The following is a 27,825-nucleotide window of genomic DNA, read 5'->3' as shown; positions in this document are numbered from 1 at the left end:
GGTTTCAGCAAAGGAAGGGATACAACATTGCAAGGCAGATATAAGCATTGATTGGAAAGTCAGCTGAAACAACTCAGCATTTTGAAGTATCTGGAAAAATAAAAAGGCATTTGCCAAGAGCGGAGATGACATAAGAAGCCAGGTGAAACTCCTTGGGGAGATTTTTGGGGTGCCGCTGCCAGAAAGACCCCTCTTCCATCTAATTTCAGAAGGTGGGAGTGTCTGTTGAAGGGGCCTCTGACGAAAAAGATGAAGATGTACATGAGAGGCAAAAAACAAAAAACCAACACCACACCCTCTGGCTGAAATCCTCCTGGCATATCTTTATACCACATAAGTAGGGTCAGGACCACTGGTGCCGGTCTGGTGGTGAATTTCAGATATTAAATGCTCCCCCTCTCCATCCTGAGGCTCCCAAAGGCTTCCTCAGCGGCAGCGATGGCAAAATCCACAACGCTATGCGGATTCGTCATTAAACGGGGCACCCGTTAAGCGAGGCACCACTGTATACAGCCTTGTCATACTCCTTTCCCAATTTTGAATCAGTCAGTTGTTTCATATCCAGTTCTAACTGTTCCTTCCTGTCCCACATATAGTTTTCTCAGGAAATTGGATAAGGTGGTCTTTAACAACTTGCCATAGTTTGCTGTAGTCCACACAGTCAAAGGCTTTTGTGTAGTCAATGAAGCAGTAGTAGATTTTTTTCTGGAACTCTCTGGCTTTCTCCGTGATCCAGCGCATGTTATGAGCTAAAGGTAACTAGGGTATGTAAAGTGGTCACATTGTTTCTGTCCATGAGGTTTGCAAGTCCAAGAGTGCTGTGTGCCATTGGATAGACCACACATGCAACACTGCAACAGAATTCTGGTCACTAGAGAGTGAAAACTTTTAGAAGTGAAGATGTAAACTGTTCAAGTCATTTTTGGATCCTGCAGAGCTTTGAACTGTGGTAACAGGAAGGGGCTGTCAAGAGTACTGTATATTGGATTCCCATACAGTAGTTTCCAGGGATTAACCATTACAGTTAAGACCAGTAGCTCTATGAAGGAACAAGGGCCCTGCAAATCAGGAAATGTTTTGAGTGTGACAGTTGTTTTAATTCTTATCTTGCCATATGTAAGAGCTAAGAACTTGCTCCTTTTAAATACAGAAGAAGGTTCCCAGTATGTTGAATTCTACATCTGATTATGACTGTTACAATTTTTTGGTACTTGCATGGAGTTGTACTTGCATGGAGTTGTACAGCCCTGCCTATGAGTTACTTTTTCCATTGCGTTAGTAGGAACTGTTCTGAATCTGTCTGAATTCTGGGACATTTCCCATTCTTTTAGAAAAATATAAATTTAGTAACCTCTTTGCAGACTAGGAGCAGAATAGCTATACTATTGTGTGCTTGTTTATTCTGTGCTAGTTGAGGCCCGAAGAAAGGAAAGGGGCCAACAAGCTTGTTGGGGCAACGCCAATACCAGGGCATCTCAGACTTGTTTAAGCAGCTCTCCAGCCCAGCACAAACCATGCTTATTTCCTGTTCCATTAACTTTGTTTTTGGCGCTTTTTAAAGACATGCACACAGAAAATATAAGATCTATTTTGAAGGATGCATAAATGATAGTGGGAAAAATAGAGGAAGGCCAGCAAAGCATTTCAGAAGATTGGAATTAAATAACCAGAATTCTTTCCTGAGATCCATTGTTGTGCCTTTCTCTTCACTATGCTCCAACCTTACTTGGAGTCTTCGTTGTAATTGTCCCGATGTCTCTACAGAGTAAGATTGCTTTTTTGACAGCTCATGCCAAAGTTCCATGGTACAAAAGTCATGTAGGCTTTCTGTTATGACGACAAAGGGCTATCACCGGTATGAAAGGTTCCCCTCTTCTCCATCAAATTTAGAAGCAAACCTTACACAATATAGTACGCTACAGCTGTGAAGTTAAAAGTAGCCAGTATTGCACTTTAATGTAAATGGGAGTATACATAGTCATGTTGGAAAGTTATGTTTAGACAAATGTGGGCAACTTGTGGTATCCCAAATGTCAGAATACAGCTTCCATGATTTCTCAGTGCTGGCTGTGTTAGTTAGGCCTGATGGGAGTTGTAGCCTGTGAGGCCCCCAAGATGGAGGCCATGATAGGAATGCCGTCGCTCCCGAAGAGCACCCATCACACACAGACATCCCCCCCGCCATCCCCACCACGACGGGAAGAGAAAGGTGTGGAGACCCCTGATTGGGGAAAGGAAAGCATCGGATCCCTTACCCTAAATAAGGGGGTAGACACCCATGACTTGGAGGAGGTCATGAAAGAGTTAAGAATCACCCGGGAACCGGGGCGAGTTCGGGCGGGAAATAGAGGGGAGGAGATTGAAGCAGGGGTAGGGGATATAAGGGGAAGACCGAGGGACATTCCGGGCGGTTGGGAATGGGTGTGGATGGAGGACCCCTGGACCCATAAGTGGGAATAGGTCCGGGTTCCTCATGAGGAAGCGGAGAAACGCCGGCAGCTAGGATTGAAACCCCGACCTTCTTATTGGGGGGAAACGGAAGCTAAGGAGTGGAGGAGGAAACTCCGGGAAGAAAGAGAAGCCATCGCCAGAGAACTTGAAAGAAAGAAACAATGGCATATCTCCGAGCTGAGGAAGCTGGGGGGTTACCCGGTCCTTGGGGTACAGATGGAGGAGAGGGATCCTCCTGGGATGGCTGGAGCGGTGACGAAGAGACACTACCCTTAATTTCCTTGGAAGAAGCTTTGGACCCTGGACTGGGACCTGTGCCGCCTACAACAGGCCCCTGGAATCCAGAGACTACGAACCCCTTTGTAAATAGTTTGTGGACACCATTGAAGCCCAGTCATGTGTTACAAGAATCCCTGAACCCCTTTGTAGGGGGAAACCCAGTTGATGTTAATGTGGAACTAAATACAGAACCTTTTGATTTACCGTCAATGCCTCGTCCGTTTATGGGGGAGAAAACAGCCCTTACAAACGAACCCTCACATAGCCCATCAACATCTGGAAAACCATAAGTATCTTTGAATCCTGGGTTTTTGTCATTATTATTTTTTCAATCCAATCTATGATCGTTCAGGATATATATGTATCAGGAATATGAACTAGAGGTGAATTTTATGAGTAAAGTTTTACACTGAGCTGATAAAGCATGGCAGTTCTAAGCACTCCATATCTTCAAAAGGCAACCAGAAACTTGCGGGGATTGCCTGGGGAGAGGGGAAGATTCTGGCTTCAGAAATACCCGTTTTCTTTTAAGGATTGAATTGTGCTAGGCTGGGGAGACATCAGACTTGAAAACTCAGTTTCTCTATAAAACAGTGCATGCATGGCTAGTGTGGAATACTGATTAACTTATTATGATGGACCCCTCAAAAGTCAGCTAGAAATTTTTCTTGTCTCCTTGTCATAGAATGCAAGATATTGAGGCCTCACTCTTCAGTTATATCACATTCAGTTTGTCATAAAAATATAGTCTGTACAGTATTTAGATACAAAAAGGATCCTTTTTGTATCTAAAAAAAAACAAAGCAAGTTTTCTTTCAGCTTCTAACAGGTGCTGTGTACTCTGATGAAAATTTGTATTTGAACTGAAGAGAAGGGAACTTTAGACTTTGTTGCTTTGAGTATTCCTAGCACTGGATGAAGTGATGTAAGCCAGCTGTGTTTTAGCGCCTGTATTGTCATGAATGCTTGGAGGTGGATGAAAACAAAAGGAAGAGGGGGGGGGCTGGTCTCCATTGTGAACTGTTTTCTTCGCTTTTCAGGTCATCAGACTGAGTGCCATCTTCATGAGGCTTCAAATGGTAACCCAGTCTGGTAAGTATGCCAACCTGCCTGTTACAGATACAGCTTGTCTAGTAGTTCTTTACGTCCTGATTGCTGCACTTCTCCACATATAGCCCATCAATAAGAGAAGCTAAGGCCTTCTCTAGTCTTCTATGACAAGAAGGTGAATAGATGAAACTTGCTTATGCAAGCTCAGATTCTTTCTTTATCTAGCCTAGTGCAGTCTTGACAGTCTTTCACCTCACTTGCTTTCTGATCCGATTTAATGCAGACAAAGTTCTGTTTATGGCTACTTCTGGCCCTCAAACCCTTTATTTTTGCTGTCTCAAATTCTCACCAGAAAAATTGTTTTTGAAATGTGGTTTTCTTCTGCAAATTAGTGCCAGACTGCTAAATCTGAAGAGGAACATTATGGTTAACTACAAGGCTTTTTATCAGCATCAATTGAAGAGAAAGATTTTAGTTCCTACTACCTTCTTCCTGGCATTTCTCCAATGTTTCCTTAAACCTTGATTGGTTATTGTAGAGGATTAAGTATTTTATTGTTTAAGAGCTTAAGAGTTCATTGTTCTATAAGAGGCTTAAGTCTGAAAAACTATTAGAGGACCAAGCGTTTTCCTTGTCTGATGTTGCCTTTTTAAAGTCATTTTGAATAAATACTTAAATAAAGGTAGAAATTAATAAATGTATTCTGTTTTACAAATTATTGTTTAATGAATTAGTTGTAGAAATAATTTTTATTTTCACAGATTGAAAATAATAGTAAAAATCCCTTATCATGGATTAGCATGTACACCTAGGTTTGAGACTGGGAATGTAAATCCACTGTAAAATTAATTTTATGTAAGCAATAATGTTTAGCAATGTGAAAATAAGTCTTTAAAATTGCATATGATTATTGCTTTTATTTATCATTTCTACGTATATTATGTACCTCTATAAAATGCATATACTACATACATATTTCCATGTATTTACTTGTTTTTATGAACTACATATTTTATATATTTTAGCAACCATCACTTACATTTAGTTTCCATTACTGCTGAGATACAATAATCTATTTCAAAAGGAGAACATTAGCTAATTAGGTATTTTGGTCTTGCCCTGTTCTGCTTTGGCCATATGCACCTGGGAGTGCAGCCCTGAAGCAGCCAGCTGTTCTAAAAAATAACCCTTGTCCCTGCCACATTCACCCCACCTTTGTTTTAAGTGCAAGATGAACATGGAATGCTTGATGGTGCACTTGATTTTCTTTTTGTCCTTTAAATAAAGAAGAAATCTATTGAATGCTAGTTGTGAGACAGAAGAAAAGCAGGTACCTTCTTCTACTACAGTGGGGTCTCTACTTAAGAACTTAATCCGTATTGGAAGGTGGTTCTCAAGTTGAAAAGTTCTTATGTTGAATCTGCATTTCCCATAGGAATGCATTGAAAACCATTTAATCCGTATCTGCTCTTTTCCGTCCATAGAAACTACAGTGGAACCTCTACTTAAGAACTTAATCCATTTTGGAATGGTGTTCTTAAGTTGAAACGTTCTTAAGTTGAAGCAAAATTTCCCATAGGAATGGACTGAAAACCAATTAATCCGTTCTGGCTGTTTTTTTGTTATGTAGAGGTGCGTTCGTACATTGAAGCATTAGTTCCCATAGGAACTAATGCAAAGCTGGTTAATATGTACTCTGCCACTAGGGGGAGAATTTTTTTTTAACCTAAGATGACCTAAGGTTAAAAAAAGAGCAGGAAAGGTTTTTTTTCCTGTTCTTATCTTGGATTTCTGTTCTCAAGTAGAAGCAAAATTTAGCAAATGGAGCTGTTCTTAAGTTGGATTGTTCTTAAGTAGAGACGTTCTTAAGTAGAGACCCCACTGTACTCTTATCTGCTGTTAGGTGTCTCTCAAAGCCTGTTGGTAAGTGCAACTTTGTTTGCTGTACACACCAACATTCTCTAAATGTTATTGTGGCAGCAAGATCCTTGGTATTTTAAGTGCCTTACTTTTGAGTTCCAATGCTATAGCTATATCTTGGTTAGTACAGTAATATTTTATATAGAACAGTGGAAGTGATGGGACAATTCCAGGCAGTTTAAGTACAAAAGGATCATAGTTGCCTGACTCAAATTGCTATTTGTTTTATGAGAGTTCATGCATTTCACAGAATATAAGTTCTCAGAGAACTGTGTTCAGGTTTGCAGCCCTCAAGACCCAGCCTGTTCTAATGAGTGAGGCTGCAAAGCCCATAGCCAGTAGTGGTTTTTATTACGTGTTGACTCAAGGAAATTCATTCCTTGTACAGGAGGAAATAGACAAGAATCTGCTTGCTTAAAATACAGGTACAGCTCCATCCAGCAAGATGTTTCCTGGATTTTTATGCTCTGACCTTGTTTGTACTTTCTGCTATTTCTTACTGTTCATTTAGCATAATTTCTCCTTTTTTGCTCCTTCTGTCCTGATTGACTTTTGTTCTGAACATTGACAGCCACTGTTTTGCAGCACCTGACATGCTGTTTGCTCTAGATACCAGTAGTAGTGGTAGCAGTACTTGATCCTACTACATATGATCCACAGTATTTCCGCTGTTGCATTTAGGAACGGAAGCCAAAGATTGTACAGTGCTGCCTCGCTTAACGGCGATAATCCATTCCAGGAAAATCGCCATTAAGCAAAAACATCGTAAAGCGAAAAAAAAACCCATAGAAACGCATTGAAACCCCTTCAATGGGTTCCAATGGGGTCAAAACTCACCGTCCAGCGAAGATCCTCCATAGGGCAGCCGTTTTCGCTGCCTGTCTTGTGAGGAATCCATCCCAGAAAACAGTGGGCAGCCATTTTGAAACCGCCAATCAGCTGTTTTAAAATCGTTGTTTTGCGAAGAAGCGGTTCCCGAAGCAGGGAACCGAACATCGCAAAGCGAAAAAACCCCATTTAGACCATCGTTTTGCGATCACAATTGCGATCACAAAAAGATTGTTGTAATGCAGTTTTGTCATAATGCGGGGCAATCATAAAGCGAGGCACCACTGTATAGTTTACAGCACCAGGAAGATCAACTTTAATTTGTTATCTATAAAGAAGACAGGTGATGTCTCACTGGTAAGACTGCACAGAATAACATTACAGAATTACATCATTATTCTTATGGTTACAGTTAGACATGCTTTTAATAGGTGACATCAGTTATGCACTTTGCAAGGGCCAATGAAGACCAAAATGCTCAATTACACCTTGATATCTGCTTCCTTGCATGTTGTACAGAGGCCTTCATGGCCAAGCTTGTGCGAAGCCTGTCTGATTTCCAGAGGTATCTGGACACTCTTCTGATCACCAAAATGTTTACAGTATAGGCTGGCATCAGCTTTTGCACTGCCCTGGGCTGCTTTCCTCTGTACAGAGCAAAAAGTGGAAGCCTTGTTGTAGCTTCATAAACATCTCATCAATTTTGGCTAATTTCCTGTTATAAACTATGCTGACTCTGATGTTTATAATCCTGGAATCTGGAGCAGGCTAGTGGAGATGTAGGTCTTACCTTGAAAAAAAATAAACCTATGTAGTTCAAGTTCAGGGACATGGTGGTGCTGCGAGTTAAACCACAGAAGCCTCTGTGCTGCAAGGTCGGAAGTCCAGCAGTCGTAAGATCAAATCTACACAATGGAGTGAGCTCCCGTCGCTTGTCCCAGCTCCTGCCAACCTAGCAGTTCGAAAGCATGTAAAAATGTGAGTAGATAAATAGATACCACCATGATGGGAAAAGATAACAGCATTCTGTGTCTAGTTGCGCTGGCCATGTGACCACAGAAACTGTTTAAGGACAAAACGCTGGCTCTACGGCTTGGAAATGAAGATGAGCACTGCCCTCTAGAGTCAGACACGACTGGACTAAATGCAAAGGGGAACCTTTACCTTTAGTTCAAGTTTATCCTAACATGTTCTTGCTGTCTTAAAGAAGAGTTATATTGTATATTGTTTCTATTATATTTTTGTATTTATATCATTTTTATTATAGTTATTCTTCACTGCTCTACTGTCTATTGGATGAAAGGCAGTTTATAAATTTTCAGCTAACTCAGCCTGATGCAATAGTGTTAAACAGCAGCTTTTAGCAGAGTCTATTTCTGTTATTCTAGAAGTGCCTTTAACGTTTGCTTAGCCTTCAAGCTAGAGAGTGGCAGCAGAAGTGCTTTCTTAGGCTGTTTTTGTACCCTGTCACACTTGGGAGCAGTTTGGTTTTAAGTAGCACAAATGCACAGCTCCTGCAGCCTGTGTGCATGGTTAATGTCTACTGCTCTCTCCCATGTAGTTCTTCTTGGTAGTGACAGCATAAGATCAATAGCTTCTGCCTAGCCTGTCACTATTGCCTGTAACGTTTTCAGTTTCCATATTGGAAACAGCCTTTCCTAAAGAGCCTAATCAATATGCCGCTCTGAGGCCTGTTCTTATAGCTATATATAATCTAGACACATGCTGTATGTGAGTGTGTGTGTGAGAGAATACACACAACAGTGAGAGAGGATGAGCCAGTCCTCCGCTCTTGCTGGCTGGGATGACACAGCTGTGCTTTTGCTTCTGTTCCTCCTTTTTTACTGCAGCTGCTTTTCCAAGGCTCAGGCCTTCCTCCTGCCTCTGCTTTCTGAACGAATGGCTGCCGTGGGACACAGGCTCCCTGAACATCTTGTGGGAACATCTCTGGGCTGGATAGGGTAGCAGTGACTCTCTCTTCTCTGTGATTTCTGCTCTTGGCAGGTGACCTGTTGTGAAAGTCAAGTGAGAAGAACAATGACGAGCACAGTACCTTCTAAGAAGCCCTACCGCAAAGCTCCTCCACAGCACCGTGAGATTCACCATGAGCTGCCCATCCTGCGTGATGATCAAGATGGTGTGATTTTGGCAGAGCAGAGTCAGGTAACTGAAACCAGGTCAGCTAAGGGCCTTGTCCCACTTCGCCAGCAGAAGGGGTTTAGTTATACGAAGGCAGGGCAGCTCAATCAGCAGGTGGATGGGTATGAGGTTTGCAACGTCAATTTTTCTTCCTGGTCTTTGGAGTCAAGCAGTGACAAAGAGATAACAGGCTGCCGAACAAAACTAAAGCTCAAAAGCCGGACTCTGTCACCTGTACTACTACACAGTGGGAAAACAGGGAGGCGGAATGTAAAACACTGTCGGCATGCTAGCCGCGGGCGGCTCAGCAAGTTCATGAGCCGAAGTGTAGAGACAGTTGTGGTATCTGGAGACGAAGGCCAGAGGCCCACCTGCTCTTTCAAAAGCAGAAGCTTGGAACGTTCCCTTATGTTCAAAGAACCTGCTGAAATTTTAGCACCTAGGAAGTTTCGGGTCCCACCTACCCACTTGCCACTCAAAGGCATCTTGAAGCAGACAGAGGTGTTGGCAGTGCAGCCTGAAAGCCTGCGCAAATCCCGTTCTGTGGAGACCCTGGCCCGGGGCTGCTGCTCACGCAAGTATAGCGATCCTCAACTGTGCTTCAGCCGACACTACAAGCGCACTTTGGAACACGGCAACATTAGTTCTTCTGAAGCTCTTAGAAGAAAAGAGAAGGTTGCTGAAGAGAAGCTTCAGTTCTCCAAATTCCTGGATGAGATCACCCACAGGGTCCTGAGCCCTGTGCACTTGCATTCCTTGGGTGAGGGCAGAGCAGGAGAAGGAAGCCAAGACTCTCCCACTTCTCCTAGGTGTTCTACACCAGAAAGGCAGACGGAAAGCCAGCCAGGAGGCACTAAGAGGATGGCCGAGAAATGCCCTCGTCCTATAAGAAGAAAAGGAGAACGGAAGTATGAGAGCCTTGAAATGATATCGTGCCGCAGGAAACCACCAGAGGAGATGGAGAAGGCTACAAGGCTAAGGAGAAAACCGCTCTTGGTGAGGAAGGACAGCAAGGAGAAGTTCCTCTCTATGGAGAAGTGGGTGGTGGATTTGTGTCAATATCAGCTGCAGCACTTGGCAGAGCTGGGTTTGGCAAGGGTGTCTTCTGAGCACCAGTAGACATGGAAGACACCTGGTCAGGTGGGAGGGAGGGACAAAGGGTGAGGCCAAAGTGAGCACCCGTTGTGGCACGCATGGCTGCAGTCCCTGGGTTTCACACGTGGCCAAAAGCCAGTGTTGGAGTCAAGCTGCTTGGAGAAAGGGCCCTTCTCCTCTTCCTCATGTTGGAACCAGGAGGAGAGCAGTGTCTGATCTTTAACCTCCCCTTCCTTCACCTTAGCGCTGAACAAGGTAGGTGCTTAGTGAAGAGGCCACTAGGAATAGATGTTTCTGTCAGAGCTCCTCTCTTATCTCTTGTGAGCACTTAGCTAACAGACCTTCCTAATCTCTTGTGGATAGTACCGAAGGGCTTTTACCTTCTTTGTGTTAGCCATTTGTAAAGGAACTGATTTGCAGCCTTCTAGCTCAATCCCCACCTGTCATCTGTATGATATACTTCATTAATATGAAATCAAATACACATTTTCACATTTGCCAAGGAGCCTGGCTAATTTGTTTTGTTTCAGAACTAGAGTCCAGTTTTCTCTGGTTTTGCTTCTTTCAAGCCATTGGTCCCTTTGCTGTATAAGTGTGCCTCAGTTAGAACCACTCTTTTCATATGACTTTCTCAATTTCTCTTCTATACCAGTCTTTATAGTCGCAACCTATATTCCTAAGAGATATCCTGCTTTTTTTGCTTGCTATTTGCCTGCAAGACTCCAGAGCACCAGTATGTTGAATCAAAAAGGGAGTCTTAAGTATCTATTGTAGCTTATTCATTTGCCTAAGGAGCTCAGTAAATGCAAGAGATGCCCTTTCCTAGATTGCAGTTCTTGAGAAAAGCTGCAAACTATTTTCCTTTCAAATGCACAGTAGCACAGTGGTCATTTTTTCTGCTATTTGTTTTATTTCTAGTGTCAGATGTGAGAAGGTGCTGTTAGTTTCATACAGTGGGCTCTTAAAAACTCCACGGAATCTGAGGTAAAGCTTGCTGCATTTAGTTCTAGGTGATGCAGCAGTGGCAGTCAGATATCAGAATAGCTGGGCGCACTAGTAGAAGTCCCCTGGACCTGCCTATTCCTCTTTGCTTTTGCCTTTTCTCCCCTTGACCTGCCCTCTTTGTGACTTCCAAGGGGGTGAATAAGTTGATAATGGCTGGAGGAGGAGCTGCTTGATTGGCAGCTGTCTGTCTGGTAAATAAAGTAGAAATGAGCTGCAGGATTAGCAATAGACAACCATACTCTTTTCATTTAGTGGCCACTTGGACCCAGCACCATGAGCTAGAATAATGATAGTGATAATAAGCCACTGTGGCATAATGTTCAGCTAGGATTGAAAGTCTTGGATTCCAGTCCTCCTTGGGAGAGACCGTATATGTTTTCTTGAGCTTTTTGGAAGTGTTATAGACAAGAAATATAATCAGGATGATAAGTATACAGATTGTTAAAACATGCATGGGAATGGCTTTTTGGATACTGGGAATGGACAAGGAAAGCTTCAAGTTATTAATGTAAAGTGTTGCACTTCTGATGCTTTGTTATAGCTCTCTGCCAAAGCAATGTGAAATTTGTTGGTCTGTCAGATAGGATAGTGATAAGTGGAATGTGAAGCTGATAATCACGGGCTACAGAAGTGAACAAACCAGATGGCTGGCAGAGGCTTTGTCCATGTCTTCTTCAATAAAATTCATATTTGCTATAAAGAAAGTCTTAGGCACTGTTTATATAATCAACCCTGTAATGCAGGCAAGCAGAATCAATTTTGTGCTTGAAAGATACTCTGCAGAATTTAAACTTGATCCAAGCTGCCCGTCTGTCTTGATCCTTGATTCCAAGTGTTTCATTTTTGCCCTGATGTAGAAATCTCTGAGAATTATGTGGTGTAGAGGTTTTTTTGTATAAAAATGATGGAAGGCAGTGGTTATATTTTTGGCACATGTATATTTAATTTTGACACTTTGGAAAACTGGTTCATGTCGGTTAAGAGGTTCTTATTTCTGCTGCTTCTGTCTTTTATTTTTATTTATTCCTTTCTTTCCTATAGGAGCCCTTGACAGATGCAGAAAGGATGAAGTAAGTATCCTGGTTCCTCCTTGTTCTCCTCTTGTTTTGCAGACCTTTTGCTTTTTAGGTTATTTCATTTATGCTCATTCTCCAATCTCGTTCGGTGGCTTTCCATACTGTTAAGGTTCAAAATAGTCCTACTGATAAATGTGCCTAAGTTTGTTGTCATATATAAGATGATGTATTGACAGAAATGGCCACCACAGAATTCTGTTCCCAGACAGATACCAGGGCTAGCGAGGCGGAGTCCCAACTATAGAAGCCTGAAATGAAGCGCTAAATGTTACCCATTCCTTATGGCTATTCTAGCAAGAATGGGAGAAATGAAAGCAACCAACACCAGTAATCTACTTTCAGGTGTTCTTGTTTTGAAATGCCATTATTTGTGTATAGCCTGCTATAGTTGGTTTTACACATTCTGTGAGAGGTGAGTGGGTGAAATATTTTCAGGAAGTATTGTTCTTAATTTAGTGAAAAAATGAGTCAGAGTTAAGTTTTTGACTATCTGGCAGAATTTGTACAAATTTGGAAATGCATGGATAAAGAAACTTCTGGTGTATTGGCTGAAATCTTCTGCATCTTCACATTACATAAAATCATGCCAGTGTAAGCACAATGGGCGTTGCACCCAGGCCATCCAGATTGCACAATCAATCATGCAGCTCCTGTTTTTCACATTTTGCAGCACACATGTAGAAGTGCTTTCTGATTAACCTTTCCACCCTTTCTGCTAACGTTGCCACAGCCTCATGTTGTGCATGTGGAGCTGTGTGAAAGGACTTCAGCCAAAACGTGAGTGTTCCTCCATAGAACATTTCCACTCATTGGCTTGGCAACTGGATCAGTTCTCCTATGTGAGTACTAAAGGTGGTATGGAAATTTGCCAACATTGGACTGATTCTCTTCCATGTAGCCTTGCTTGAATTTCATAGCAGTGCATAAATGATTGAGTGAGTTTCGATTTCCAGTGGATGACACCTGAGCTGGGTAGCTCCATCTGGCTGCTATGTTTCATCCACATAATATACAGTGAGATGGGAGATGAACATGCTGGCATGAACTGGTGGCCTGTCACTGAGAACAGGCTTCCCCGCTTCTGCTCTGGTAGCAGTATGATCAATATGTGGAATTTCCTTTTTCAATTCCTTAACACACTCCTTCCAGCATAGAAAGGGTTTTGAAGCTCATAGATGTATTCAGGCATGATGAAACCCCTTTTCTCCCTGTTTTCTGTGTATACTTTCATATTGATTGTGAGAGAATGCAACTGTTTCTTGTCTTGCTGAGATTCTATGACTTCCCTTTCTTTTTGGCTTGCAACCTATGGGGCCTCTGAAAATATGAATGTACTGGCAAAGTCTAATAGAAGTAGAGCTTAGTTACAAGCATCTGAAACTATTTTGAGCTGGTTAAACCCATATGAAATTTTCAAACAGCATCATGGTTGCCTTTAAAGAAGTTGCTACTGGTGGAGGGGAGATACTCATTCACAAAGTGTTTGCTGGGACCAGTTGCAAAACACCCATTTCACAAAAGAGCAAGCCAATTTGTTGTGTATTGCAAATATAGGAAACCACATTGCAAGCACATAACAAATCAGATTTTCAAAATCCTTTGTTCCCCAAATGGCCCCTTTTCTTTGGGTGACACATCTGCATGCGCTCTGGCCATCATCCTGTCACAGACATAACAGACAGACATAACAAATACACTGCCTTCACTAACTACCAAGATATCTCCTTTCTAGCTTTCCTTATCTCCTTATCTTCTGCTCCCTCTCCAGTTTATTAGGCAATGAAAACCATTTTTCTTGTGTCTGAGTGCTCTGTACAGTACAAAGCTTATTCTTGCAAGCATCCATCATCCACCTCCAAGTCCACTTGGAGCCCAGAGGGCATTGCAGGGAAGTGAAAAAAGTGGCTGAAGTTTAGAATTTCAGTGTAGAATAATACCAGCTGGCTGGGGAAAAACTAAATCTACTCTCTCGGTCTCTGTCTCTCAACAAGGCAGACGTGAAGATAGTGTAACTTTTCTGCAGTAGAATACACAGTACTGTATTTCCTTGTCTAACAGGAATACCTAGAGCAACTAGATTGATTTTTGGTCACCAGTGGATTTGAAATCCCCCCCCCCCCAGCTTTATAAATGTGATTCTAGAATGTGTAAGGGAGGTTTCAGAAGAGAATTGTTTTTTAATGTAAATGTAAATTTGGACCTTAATTTCTTTGTTTGTATGTATGTATGTATGTATGTATGTATGTATGTATGTATGTATGTATGTATGTATGTATGTATGTATGTATGTATGTATGTATGTATGTATTTACTTACTTACTTACTTACTTACTTACTTACTTACTTACTTATTTATTTATTTATTTATTTATTTATTTATTTGATTTATATCCCGCTCATCTGGTCAGATGTGTGGAAATACATTTATAAGAGTATAGATAATAGACAAAGTACAGCTGTTTCATATGTTGTGCTATTTTACTTTAGGGTGTAGGTGAGGAATGTATTAACAGATCCTGAGATTTATGTAGCCACTTTCTCTAGAAGTCCCTTCACTTGACATGGGCCGTCTCAGGAGGCAATCTCATCAAGCAGAACTATTATCTGGGTATATCTCGATATAGCCCTCTTGAGTCTAAAAGTGGATTTTAGAGGTGTGTGTAATCACTGATTGCTAGAGCTCTTCTAGTTCAATTTGGAATCTTTCTGTGTTTGCCTTAGACTGTTGCAGCATGAAAATGAGGAGTTGCGTCGACGCCTGGCCTATGTCACCAACAAAATGGAAGCAATGGAGAAGGAGTTGGAATCTGGCCATGACTATCTGGAGATGGAGTTGGGCCAGAATCGGGAGGAACTAGAGAAATTCAAAGATAAATTCCGTAGGTATGTCAATTTTAAGAATTGTCAAGATAAATTAAGGGAGTTGTTGTTTAGTCGTTAAGTCATGTCCGATTCTTCATGACCCCACGGACCAAAGCATGCCAGGCCCCCCTATCTTCCACTGCCTCCCGGAGTTTGGTCAAATTCATGTTGGTAATTAAGGGAGAGGGGGGCCATAAGGCAGGCCATCTGGGGAGGTATGCCCATTTCCTCCAGAGAATCCCAGATGTAGCTGTTGTACTGGGATTGTTATTTCTAGTGTTGCAAGAAGAATTATGACGTGATCGCTTTATAAGCAGGTACTTGTCACTGCTCTTTAATCATGCAGATTCTGTGTGTAGAGAATAGTTCTATGTGACTTGAGTCTTTAGGTGGTGGAAGGCAGAAACAAAAAATAACATTTGCAAGGTCAAAAGTTTTTTCTTTTCTTTATTCATGACTGATACTACTAACATTGCAAAAACATTGCAAGATACGATAGCTCTATTGAAGGGTCATGCATGAATGTATTGCGAGAGCTTAATGGGTGTAAGCCCCTCAATGTGGAAGCCATTAGGACTTCCACACAATTCTCACAAAGTTTCTGAAGAAACACTTGTAACCTGAACATCTAGGTAGTATTCCCTACTCAGATTACATGCCTTATCTGGGCTCCAGATCATAGAATCTTTATGCATTCAACCGAACATGCTTACTTGTGTGAAGTCAGATTGCCCTCTAGCCAAAGAGAAGGCTTTTGTGATGCCCTTGTCCACTTAACAGCAGTGTCTGGGTAAGTAGGGACAAGGAACAGGTAAAATATAGATGTTTGCAGTGTGAGTAGGTCCAGTCATGTATATATCTTTCAGGTCATATTTGCTTGGTCTTGAACATTAACCTAACATTGCAGAGGCCTACTGGCTGGAATCATGTTTTGCTCCTATTATCTGGAATGTGTAATCTTAGAGGTGGAGTAAGTGTAGATGTGTTGTTTTATTGATGGAGTTTTTTCACTTCATTCTTTGTTGTTAGTGTGGTTTCCTAGATAATCCAGGTTTAGGATTCAAACCAAATTTAGACCCTAACTTCTAGGAATCCTTATTTTAGTAAAGAGATAATGGTGATAGGTGGATTGTGACAATTGTGGTTAAGCATTTCATGGGTGAGGAAAGAAGGTGAAGAAAATGGGGTCTGGAGGAGGGGTGGAATTGGCTTTTGCTAGCAAAAGCCAATTTTTGCTTTTTTACTAGATGCAGGTTTGGAAGTCTTTTCTGAATTGTCTATCACATTCCTTAAGCTCTGTTGCTCCTAGATTGAGGCTGAGACCAGTTTATCCTGCTCTAGTTTGTCAGACTCATAATCACTCCCACATCTCACCTCTTCTCCCTATGCACCTTAAATGTCTTAGGCTTCCTACACAGGAAGTTTAAATATCCGCTGCAAAAGGTGCACAGCAAAAGAAAATTAGGCAGTGCAGAACAGCACCTTCTGTAACATGCCTGTTTTTCCTAACTTCTCTGTCATGGGTCCCTTGTGGTTTTTCAATAATCTGGTCACTCTTTGTTTTGTCTGTAGGTTGCAGAATAGTTATACAGCCTCACAGAGAACCAATCAGGATTTGGAAGAGAAGCTGCACACCTTGGTAACTGACTCGTTGAGCCTCTAACGGGAAGAGTGGGTAAACCAGACTCTGTATGTAGGTGGACTTGAAGGGTCCAGAGTTGCTGTCTGGTTAATTACGGAATACAAATAAGTCAGAATCTGGGATAGAAGCAGTCCTATCAGGGAACTGCCAGGAAGGTGGGATGGGGAGAATCCAGATGTTATGTGTTGTCTGCCACAGAGTTTGAATTTTCCTGCATTGCAGCTATGTGTAGCTTTGCCTTCCATCAGCTTTTTAAAAAATGCTGGAAATGTGACGAGCTGCTTCATCTGCAGGATCTGGGAAAGAGGTTCATCATGGGTTGAAGGCTGCCAAACTGGAGCCAACATCTGTGTATTGTGTGCATTCATAACACTCATGGCTGTTCTTTTCTCTCTCCCCTTCCTCCTTCTCTCTCTCTCTCTCTCTCTCTCTCTCTGTTTCCTTCCTACGCTGACGCTGGCATACGCTGGGTGCGCTCACCTCTCAGGCCTCTCTCAGTCAAAGCTGGATTTTTGCAGTTGCGTCTTTTCGTTTGTGTGTCTTTTCTTTTTCCTCTTCACATATCTCAGTCTGTTCAGTTTCACTGTTTGTCATGCATTCCTTAGCCACACCTTCACTGTTCTAGACAGGGCCCCAAAAGCCTAAATGAGCCAGCAACTTGAGTGTGAATAATATCCACAAGTCCTACGTAACATGTGTTGCTCCATCTAATTTTAAGTAGCCACATAGATGAGAAACAAAGTGCACCTATTAGTGGAAAACTGAAATTAAGGTCTGAAGGGGAATATAGCCCTTTATCACTCTGTTGCTCTCTTTGTAGACCAAGGTGGGCAACTGCCTGAGGTCCCTGTGCTGTCCTTTCCCCCTATCAGACCTTGGAGAGCTGTACCCGTACTTTGTGGAATTCTGAAAATTTCAGATAAGCAGGAGAATTGTAAGCTGGGTTCTCAAAAATGTCTCCTTAACTGAACTTCACAGGATAAGCCGAAGGAATCTGATAACATTCCATTCCAGCATAAATAAATTCTTGATAATTTGAGTAGGGCAATTTCACTCTCATCAACCCATTCACATTCTGTCTAATACAGATCTCCATTCCTCCCACTGAAAGGCATTGGTGGGAATGGTGAAGTGGAGGGGAGAGACACAGGTTCAGCTGTAGCACGCTTACTGAAATTAATTCATGAAATAGGTGTGGAATGATGATCTTGATGCTCTTTATATCTGTGCTAGAACCATTTGTGTAGGATGGATATGAAAGAAGGAAGTCTACTAGAGCCATGACTCCTGGAGCAAGAAGTCTCCAACTTTATGAGAGAAATCCCATTGCTTTGTTACAGCAGTGGAAGACAGTGTAACATTCACTCACTTCCAGCAGCAATTACAGAGTCCCTGCTGGAATTCTTGAGCACTCACCAACCCAGTAAATGCATACACCTCTGAGGATTCTACACAAGCTTTTTAACTGCTGGCTGGAAATAAGTGAATGTTACATTGTTTGTCTTCTGTCTGCATAGCAAAGCAATAGGTTTTCAGCCTATTTATTTTAAATGCTAAATTTAATAAGGGAGGATCACAATGCATACCTTTGCTGATCCATGTGAATTCTACAACTCTGATTGCACCACACAAGAACAGGAATGCACACTGAATGCAAAATCAACACCCTGAAAAATTCAGCTTTCATGAGTTTAGTATTTAAACGTTTGCAAAGAAGACAGATATTTGAATGAGTGAGACAAGCCATATGAGGTTTCAAAGCAGAATTTGTTGTGGGCAGAGTTGTCTTGCCCCTCTGCAGAATAAATTCAGCCAAATAATTACATTTAATTTTGGTAACTGTTGCAATACTTTTTAAATATATATTTTAAAAAATGATGATACTGTAAAACTTTATACATGACTTAAAATTCTGATTTTCTTAACACCAAGCTCCTAAATTTGACATTGTAGAATCTTTAAAAAAATCAGTATCAAGGGATATGCATAAAGAGGTAAGGATAGAGTGGATGTGATTGGGTCTGGGGCTGCTCTGCCATGAAGAATTTTCAACCATTGTTGCTATGTTGTCAGATTCCAGTGGCACATTAGATTGCAACAACAAATTGATGAATATGTTTCTCTGGTTTGCCAGCAAATTTCAGAAACAACTCAAAAAGAATCTTTAAGCATTACGTGCTTGTAAGGATGGCATTTAGTAGTTTGCTATTGAAATTTGGTGAAATGCTTTCTCTGAAGATACGGGGCCCAGAAAGACCAGGTTGGGTCTACGTGTCACCTGAAGGCCGTGAGTTGCCTTCTTTGGGGGTAGAAGAACAGGGACTGAAGTTCATGGTGTAAGAAACTAAAGCTATGTGAATGTGTAGTCTACCATATTGGAACATTTGGCTTGAATCTTTTATTCGTTTTAGAAATTATGAATGCACTGTTCCAAAATCTTCCCACCCCCAGCTACATTTATTCACTGAACTAGAAACTTGCTCTTTTTTTAAGTGAAAGCTGAGGTTTTTGGAAAGTAGGTGTTAGATTACATGCTTAAATAGTGTATTTTATATGAGGTGTAAGTAGAGCTATGTAGGTTGCATGCAGGACACCTTGTACTTACAGTGTCAAAGGAATGATTATTGCTATTTTTACTTGTTAGGTTAGGTGTTAGCAGTTGCTGTGCTTACCAAGAGAAGCTTTGGACAGAAAAAGATATTACTCTATGGGAACTGGGCTAAATATTGTTCCAGTGGTTACTGTTGACATTCCTTGGCTGAATGGGTTCTATAGCTAGAATTGAGATTTCTACAGGTTCAAGTGAAATGTGTGTTAAAAGTTTTCTCAACACAACCAGGGTGCACTTCCCAAACATTTTGTTATATTTTCCCTGCTCTCATTGTCATATCCAACCTTTGATTACTTAAGCGACAGTGTTCATCCTCTGCATGGTTTGCTTGCCTAATAAGTATGAAGAGCAGTTGCACCAGAAAAGTCTCAAATGCATATTGCTTTCATATCTAGTAGATGTGTCTTGTGTCTTCCAAGCAAATGGATGCAGAGTGACTTGGTGCAGTTTTTGAGCCTCTTCTCTCTCCCCTGCGGAAGAGGAAGGGGGAAAGGGGCTGTCAGCTTATTGGACATTGGGTGGAGTATGGTGTTTTTGTTTTGTTTGGTTTGGTTTGGTGGAGGAGGATCAGACAAGAGGACAGTCTGATTGCCGTTTGCTGGTGGGACTTGTCACCTCTATATTCCTGTACTCCAGATTAAAAAAGCAGAAATGGATCGGAAGACTCTTGATTGGGAGATTGTGGAGCTCACTAACAAACTTCTGGATGCCAAAACAACCATCAATAAACTGGAAGAGCTTAATGTGAGTAATTCTTTCTTCTGACCATGTAGCCAGTGCAAAGAAACGAAGTGAAAGAAAAAAATATTGGACATGTTATGGAATCATAGGGTAACCATGTCTGATCCTTCTGCCAAAGCAGGAAATCTACAGTTAACATATCCCTGATATTTTTCAAACTAATCAACAACAGTTAATTGTTTTTAACTGTTTTGGTTTACAATGTTTGATGGAACCCGCCCGGAGTAGACTTTGTCTAAAAGGGCGGGATAGAAATCTAATAAACAAACAAACAAGTGGTAAAGACCAAGCAGGATGTATATCTATTCCTGCTGTTACTACCCAATTCATAAATAGTTCTAACTGATAAAATTTGGATGTAACTAACATCCAAATCATGTTCACGCCCAAGTGTTCTGGCTTGTAGATCTGGCTTGCAGCAGACAAGATGGAGGAGAAATACAGTAAAAGTCAAATCAGGAGGGGGGGATTCTTGAAATTCAGAAAATCTGTAAAAGCTTATAGGGCACCACCCCTGTGGTGCTTTACCATAAATCCCTTTCTCTGTCTACTTGTTGGTTAGGAGTGAGCTCATTTTACAAGGCTGGTATAAAAGATTGGCAATGATATGGCCGACAGTGGTCCTGCCATTAACCTATGAAAAGTAGCTGTCTTTAGTTATAGTTTCTGGAGTATTACAGCACTGTAAAGGGGCAGTAAGTTATTGGTCATCTTTTTATCACCGTGGAGTACCTTTTCTAGTTTTCCTATCTCAGGCCCCAGAACTTTGCAGCCCACCTCTGGATGTGACTCTGCTGTGCCTTGTATTGACAGGAGCGATATCGGCAGGACTGTAACCTGGCAGTGCAGCTCTTGAAGTGCAACAAATCACATTTTCGGAACCACAAATTTGCTGATGTGAGTGGAAAGCATAAGGGAACTGGGAGCTGGTAAATTCCTTTACAGATCTCATCTTTGGGCATGACAGTCTGTTAGGTGCCTGAGAAGAGTTTACAGAATTGCAGCCTCCTGCTGAATCCTCTTTTTCCTCCTGAGCAAACACTCTATAGCTCCTCAGCTTACTGAGTTCTGGCAGAGAAATTCAATAGAAAGTTGTATTTTACTTCAGGGTGCTTCTAACTTGCTAATTTTGAAAGAGTTTCTCCTGCAGCTACAGAAAAAATAAAGAGGCTGCATGGACCAGGAAGGTTTGCAACACTCTGGTGGCTTCAAGACTGCATAAAAAAGCTGGGGTCAGGGGAGAGGGAATATTCTCACCATTGAAATCTAAAATGCATTAATGGTGGCATTATGTAGTGATATGTTTGGTCCTTATATTAAATGTTGTGATGGGACATAGAAAGCAAGGGGAATTCTAAGCTGTGAGGGGCCCAGGCCTCTTTGGGATTTGCCAAAGCCTATTAGGCTTTCAGGTAAGGCGGTCTAATGACTGCATACGTATGTCACTAGAAGGAGGAGTGTTTCATGAGGTTGTTATCCTGAGAGTTTCTTGTAGCAGTCTGTACCACGCAACAAAGCACAGAAGACTTTGGATCAAGTTTCACATCTAAAAATGGGAGTCCAGGCATCTACCATTCTTTCAAATTCATGGATCACTTTATATTGACTATTAGTGGGGGCAGAATGGTATTTTAGGTCCTGAGACGCATATGTACATCCTGCAGCTATTCAGCCTTTAACTATGGGGAGTATTACTCCTCTTGGACTGAACTGTCTTGATGCAGATGCAGTTGTGCCACCTACAACTGTGCCTTCCTTGGTGCACCTGGTTTGGAGTGGTTGAGGTTAGGTGGCATTATCAGGCTGCTTCTCTCTGTGCACTTAGCAAGTACTAGAGTAGCAATTGATCCTTCTTCCAGGGCAGGCTGCCAAGGCACTGGCCTATAAACACTACATGGTTCCTGGATGCTGCTGAGCCTAGTAGTGGGGGTTAGTCACTCAATCCAATGCAGCCACAAGCTAATTTTTCCAGCAATCAATAGCATTGTATTGGTCCAACATGTGGTAGCAAAGATGCTTAAGTTAGTGTGTGTGCATCTCTCCATCTCTTCAGAATCTGTCTTGTTTGACAGGCCAGGATCCAAGGAGGAATGATTTTTTTCAGTTATTAAGCCCCAAAATAGAAAATACAGTGGTGCCTCGCAAGACGAATTTAATTCGTTCCGTGGTTAATGTTGTCTTGCAAAAAAAAATGTCTTGCAAAACGTGTTTTCCCATAGGAATGCACTGAAATCTAATTAATGTGTTCCTATGGGCAAAAAAAGTCAGAACAAAGTCAAATTTGGTTTACAAAGGGTTTATTAAGTGCTCTTTGAAGCCATACATATTGTGATGTTTTTAAACATCATAGAAAAACATTTAAAAATCAGCAAACATGAGGCAGGAACAAAAAATGGAAAATATTCATCTTGCGAAGCATGGCCATAGGAACATTTGTCTTGCGAGTCATCAAACACCCCCCCCCAATTGCCAAAACCATTTGTCTTGCGAGTTCTTTGTCCTGCGAGGCATTTGTCTTGCGAGGCACCACTGTGCGTGAATACTGTAGGTGCCTGCTGATTTTAAAGGCTCTTTAAATGCATAGTTTGTCAGCTTATGGAATTTGCTTGAGGCAGCAGTGTTTTCCACATACTGTTTCATGCATCTGCTGTACCCTATGAGCACTGCTGTTTTCCACTTCAATATCTTAGTCTTAGTGTAACTGCCATGCTTCCTGTTTTCTCTATAGCTTCCCTATGAACTGCAAGACATGGTTAACAAGCACCTACACAGCACTCAGGAGTCTCCAAGTCCTGGGCAGGAGCTCCCTCATACCTTGGCTCCATCTGATGTTGTGCCCACCTCAGTGATTGCTAGAGTTTTGGAGAAGCCAGAGTCATTGGTGCTAAACTCAGCCAAGTCTAGCAGCGGCAGTTGCCCCATGGCGGAAGATGTGTTTGTTCATGTTGATATGAGTGGGGCACTGCCTGACGCTTGTTCAAGTACAGGACAGCCTGGAAGTGAGGTGTCAGAAGGAGCGAAGCAACAGAATGGGACCTGCAAGCCCCAGAGCTGCTTAGAGAGCCTGCCTGGTGATGTGCCCACCTTTGAGAAATTAAGTCCCTATCCTGCTCCACCCCCTCCCCATCCCATGTACCCAGGACGCAAGGTGATTGAGTTTTCGGAGGATAAGGTAAGGATCCCAAAGAACAGCCCCCTGCCTAACTGTACTTATGCCACACGGCAGGCAATCTCCTTAAGTCTGGTCCAAGGGGAAGATGAGAGCAGTGACAGGCAGTGCACCCTTCCGAGCAGTCCAGCTTCAGAAGGCCAACGCTCAGCCTCCAGTTGTTCTTACCAGCCCTCTCCCAAGGTGAGCCGAGCTCATGGCTCCACACACAGCAGCCCCTTCAGCAGCCCGCCCCAGGTTCCCAGCACATTTGCCAGCTCTGCCAGCTCTGAGGAGGATTTGCTAGCTAACTGGCAGCGGATGTTTGTGGACAAGGCTCCCCCCACTACAGAGCGGGTATTGGTGAATCGCACATCCTTTAGCCGTGACACAGCCCAGGAGCTCCAGAAACGTTTCAGCCGCTCCATGCAAGAGCTGGGCCGGGCAGCTTCTGCCTACTCAGATGGTGAGGAGTCAGTGCAGAGCTGCAGTTGGACTGTGAGCAGAGAATCAAGCATGGACACAGACAGCACAGAATCCCGGGCCCGCCGAAGTCACTTCTCTTCTGATTATGGTACAGATTTCTCCCAGGATGAAGCTCGCAAATTACTGCAAGGAGGTGGCCAGGAGGGGTGTGTGGATCCTACTAGTTCTTCCCCAGAGAAGCACAAAGACTATGTAGACTTAGATTCATTGGGCAGCCCTGCTGAAGAACAGGAAATGCTGTTGCAGGGAAGTAAGGAGAGCAGCCAAGGGGGGATTTCGGAACAGAGCACAGAAGGCAAGAACAAGCCTTCTGGCCGCCCACATCGCAGCCCCAAGAGAATGGGTGTTCATCACCTCCATCGGAAGGACAGCCTGACACAGGCTCAGGAGCAAGGCAACTTGCTGAATTGAGGGTAGGGAGGAAGAGAGCATCTTGGCTGCCTAGATACATTGTCATGTTCAGTTTTGTTCCCAAGGGCTGCACTTCTAATTCTGAGGTCCAAAGGAGGACCATTGTGGTACTCCTTGCCAGGAATTCCAGGCCATTTAAAAATATTTATTGTATTTTTTACTACACACGAAGAGTAGAAACAGCTCTTCTATAGCGCCTGATAAAACACTCGGATGTACACCAGCACACTGCATTTGTGCTAGTGTTCACAGCTCAGTTTGCACTCATTCCCATTCTTTCAAAGTTTAGTTCTGCCTTCACATTGCTGTTCCTTGCTGCTAATACTACATCCCATTGTTGATTTTTGACTTTTGATCCAGAACACTTCAAGTTTGTATCCCTACATTTTCAATTTGTGCCAAGAAATAGGTACCTGCTGTTCCTATTTTTCTTGTCTAAACCTTTTAGCAACCTACCATGTGAAGTCCGTGAGAGAGGCATGAAGGCTTCCATTGGTGCGCATCCCTGGTATGCAAGCTTTGTTTTTATTTTGCTGAATTAGTTTTTTTCCCTCACACACCTATTATGTCGATATGCTTAAGTGTGAACAGGTTGGACAATGGTCAGAGGTCACTCTTACAGTTTTCTTGGCTTCCAAGTCACAGTCCAGTCATAGTGTTTGTTTGGAAGGATTCTGGACTCTGAATCTAGGATTCCTTCTGACAAGCTGGGCCTGAGAGGTTCCTGTCACCCAGCAATATGGAGCTGAACTGTTTGTGATAATGGACTGGGTTAGTGTGCCTGTCTCTGTAAGTGTCACGTCAGTTCTCACTTGGATGGTTTGTATCTCATTATCAGTGTTGTCAGACTATGTATGCTCTTACTTTCTGTTAGGTCTTTGGCTTCTAAAATGTGCTGATGTCTCCTTTTGTAAATGAGCGAAAAAAACCCCACACAGACACACATGAGAGTACCCAATTCTTCCAAGACTCATCTTCTTCCTCATTGTTAGTGTTGCACAATATCCAGTCCACAGATTTCCTTCACCAGCTGGGGAAGAGATTCTTATTGGTTAAACATGAATGATGCAGCCATCTTGCCCTTGATGGCTGCCCTTGGCAAAAAAATATGCCTGTTCTCTGTTTGTTGCCCCCGAGAGACGGCAGATGAGGAAGAGTGTTCCTATTTTGGTCGGGGTCCACATTGATACTAGTGCCTTTCAGAGGCCTTATCCAGGGTCTGAGATTCCCCCTTCCCTCCTTTTGTCTTTTATGAGTGTTCAGTGTTTTTTGTTTTTGTTGTTGCAATATGTTTCTGTGTTTCATGTATGTATGCACGCTTCTGGGACAGAGTTTGAGGGTGGGAAAAGGTTCACAGTGTTAGGAATTGTTCACAGAAAGATCATGCTCCTACATCTTAATTTCTTTGTGTGCTGTACTCTCTTGGTGCATTCAGTGAAAAGTCTGTTGGTTGTTTTTGCTTGAATGAGTCTGTGTGATCTTCTGCCAGAGAGTTACCCTAAAGCCTTTCTTCTCAGCACAGGGAATCTCTTCCCTTCTGAACACCAGCAAAGCAGCCAAAAGCTGCCAAAATAAAATAAAATCCTAGTCATAAGCTCTGCAGGACCAACAACTTACCCTAAACCTACCAATAGCCACTGGTTAACCATTATGTTGTGTTGACTTGCCAATCTGCCATCTACAGGATTTGCGCTGTCCTGTGCTGCCTCCCTTCAAATCCACCATGGTCTCCTATGTGTTAGAGGCTTGGACAATTCAGCCATAACTGACTTTGGTCTTATTAATTAGCCCCCTTTTATTTGGCTGCTAGCTACTGCATTTTAGTATTGTGGCTTGATTCATTATTTGATTCGACTGTGTTAACAAATTGGTGCTACAGACGGAGACCTTTCCTTTTGTCGACATGACGCTTTATCCCTCGGTAATCTACCTTATATGGCTGGCAATTGGTTGCTTTGCTCCTCCCCTCTCCTACAGCAGTATTTGATTACTTGGGACTTTTCCTCTATGAAGGGCAGAATTCAGGTTGCCATTTTGTCCTTGTTAGGCCCTGCAGTGTCCTCTCTTTCCCTTTAGGAGTGCCAGAAATAGGAAGACTTCAGGGCTGCTTCAGAAATTCATATGCAGTAGTATTGGACAGACATAGTGCAGGTTGGAACCTGGGCTTTTGGCTGCTAGGCTAAAACAAAGTTGATTTTAGCATATCTCTGCAAGGTGGGAACCCGAGTCCTGACCCCAGTTCTCCCTTCTTGCTGTGTACCACCACACTTAAGGCATTTGATAACTGAACCAGTTCATAACCACCAGACAAAAGAGAACCAATTTAATACAGGGTTGACACTATGATTTCCCTTTTGCCTTGAATTGTGTTGGCGCAGAGGGAGAAAGGGCAAGATCATTGCTGTGTGCATCTGAGTAGTGCCAGTTCATATGAGATTGGGTGCGGGCACATACGACAAGAGGATTATGGAGACAAAGATGTGTGTCCAGAAGTAACCTTCCTCCCAGAGCTCCTTTTGCACAGGCCGGCATCCTAGCCCTTTGTATCTTGCTCATCTTTGGCAGTATTAATTATCTTGGGCAGTGTGACTTGCCTTCTTCAGCTGCCCCTCATTTTACAATGTCCCAACTACTCAAGACTGTTAACCTGCAACTAATGTGTTTTTCTGAGATTTTCAAACTGATGATGTATATTTTAAAGCCAGAAATAAACTATTTTAAAAGTATGTCTTTGTGTTGGTCTGTTTCGTGGATAGGAAACAAGCTGGGCGCAGGAAACCATAGAGGCTGAAAGGTTGTAAGGGTTTTCAACCCACTGACCTTCCTTTTCAAGGCTGCATGCAGAGGCCTTTTCCATCATCTACTACCTGAACTTTTTAACCAGATATTGAATTTGGGACCTTTTGCATGGAAAATGTGTGCTCTATCACTGATCTACATCTCCCTCCCTCTAGAGATACACCAAATCTTAATCTGGCTTCTTTCTATTAGGTTGATTTTTGCATTGCCATGTTGCTTCTGGAACTGTTACTGAAACGTATTTTAACTAACTCTTTTAGGGAAAAGTGGCATTAGGAAGCAACCTCTTGGTTTAGAATGAAATAGAAACAATTCTACTTTTTCACTTCTTGGATGGAGATAGTTGAAATATGTAAGTTGATTTCAAGCTCCTCCTCAGCTAGCCATTTGGAATTTATGGCCCTTCTCTTAAAAGGACAGTCAGGCAATCTACCACCACCACCACCACCACCACCACCCGTCCCCCTTTTGTTCTGCCTCTTTGAAACTCAACATTTTCTTTTTGCAGGGGAGGAGACAATACCCAGGGGCATAGTCTGCTTCTCACAGAGTTGGGATTAGGAATTTAGTTACACCATCAAGAACAGTCAATTTAGGCCAGATTAAAGCCAAATAAATAGTTTTACCTGGTGGATGCTTTCTTTATCATGCAGTACTGCTTGTTTGATGTGCAGAGTCCATGGTGTCATGTTGGTCTTCAGTTGATGCCCTGATCGGCCATGACCAGGCAGCCTTTTCCTGATTTTTCCTGAACTGTAAGATACCATAGAACGGCTGAAACCAGCTTGCGTATTGCAGCTATCACCATCTAAGAAGCGAACCTGGCCTCAACATCATTGGCCATGTGAATTTGGGATATTAATAATAGCATATACTGTAAGTTTGGAACTACCCAAAATAACTTGATGCACCGCTTTGCAAAAGATGATTTATCATTTAAAGCTTGCAGTAGGGCTTCTCCATATGTGTTTGGCCTAGAGCTTCCATCAGCTACTGCTAGTATAACCAATGGTCAGGAAAGATGGAGGTATAGTCCAAAACATCTGGAGGTTTGCTAACCAAAGCTTTAAGAAAGGTTCCTGTACATGTCCTCCAAATCATTGGGAAGGGATTGTCAGTCTTCATTAGAAATGCTGGAACACGGCTGCCTCCTAATGGTTCTCACATGCATTTGCACTTTCTTTGTACCTGACTGCTAGTTGAACTTTTGCAGTGAAGAAATTAACTGGCGAGGTTACACTGTTTCATTATTAAGGGAACAGTAAAGCCACATCTTATCAGG

General features: G+C 42.4%; 1 protein-coding gene across 7 annotated transcripts in view; it reads left to right on the top strand.

The window, feature by feature from the left end:
- Positions 1-26,470, top strand: part of TJAP1 (tight junction associated protein 1) — a 56,027-nt gene extending 29,557 nt beyond the window's left edge. For 4 of the 7 annotated variants that reach the window (XM_020811803.3, XM_072992017.2, XM_020811804.3 and 1 more), the window contains 9 exons: positions 3,771-3,822; positions 8,533-8,691; positions 11,809-11,837; positions 14,565-14,726; positions 16,278-16,344; positions 16,835-16,864; positions 19,595-19,702; positions 20,513-20,596; positions 22,428-26,470. In XM_020811803.3, the coding sequence (XP_020667462.1) occupies positions 8,566-8,691; positions 11,809-11,837; positions 14,565-14,726; positions 16,278-16,344; positions 16,835-16,864; positions 19,595-19,702; positions 20,513-20,596; positions 22,428-23,744 (1,923 nt within the window). In that variant the 5' untranslated portion in view covers positions 3,771-3,822; positions 8,533-8,565 and the 3' untranslated portion in view covers positions 23,745-26,470. Of the gene's footprint in view, positions 1-3,770; positions 3,823-8,532; positions 8,692-8,722; positions 9,664-11,808; positions 11,838-14,564; positions 14,727-16,277; positions 16,345-16,834; positions 16,865-19,594; positions 19,703-20,512; positions 20,597-22,427 lie in introns of those variants that run through there. The other 3 variants (XM_020811805.3, XM_072991997.2, XM_072992001.2) reach the window with 3 other exon arrangements.
- Positions 26,471-27,825: the final 1,355 nt, after the last annotated feature.

The sequence above is a fragment of the Pogona vitticeps genome, chromosome 1 (assembly GCF_051106095.1).
Source record: "Pogona vitticeps strain Pit_001003342236 chromosome 1, PviZW2.1, whole genome shotgun sequence".
Taxonomy (NCBI): Eukaryota; Metazoa; Chordata; class Lepidosauria; order Squamata; family Agamidae; genus Pogona; species Pogona vitticeps.
The sequence above is the reverse complement of the archived record's forward strand: the minus strand, read 5'-3'. Positions and strand labels throughout refer to the sequence as shown.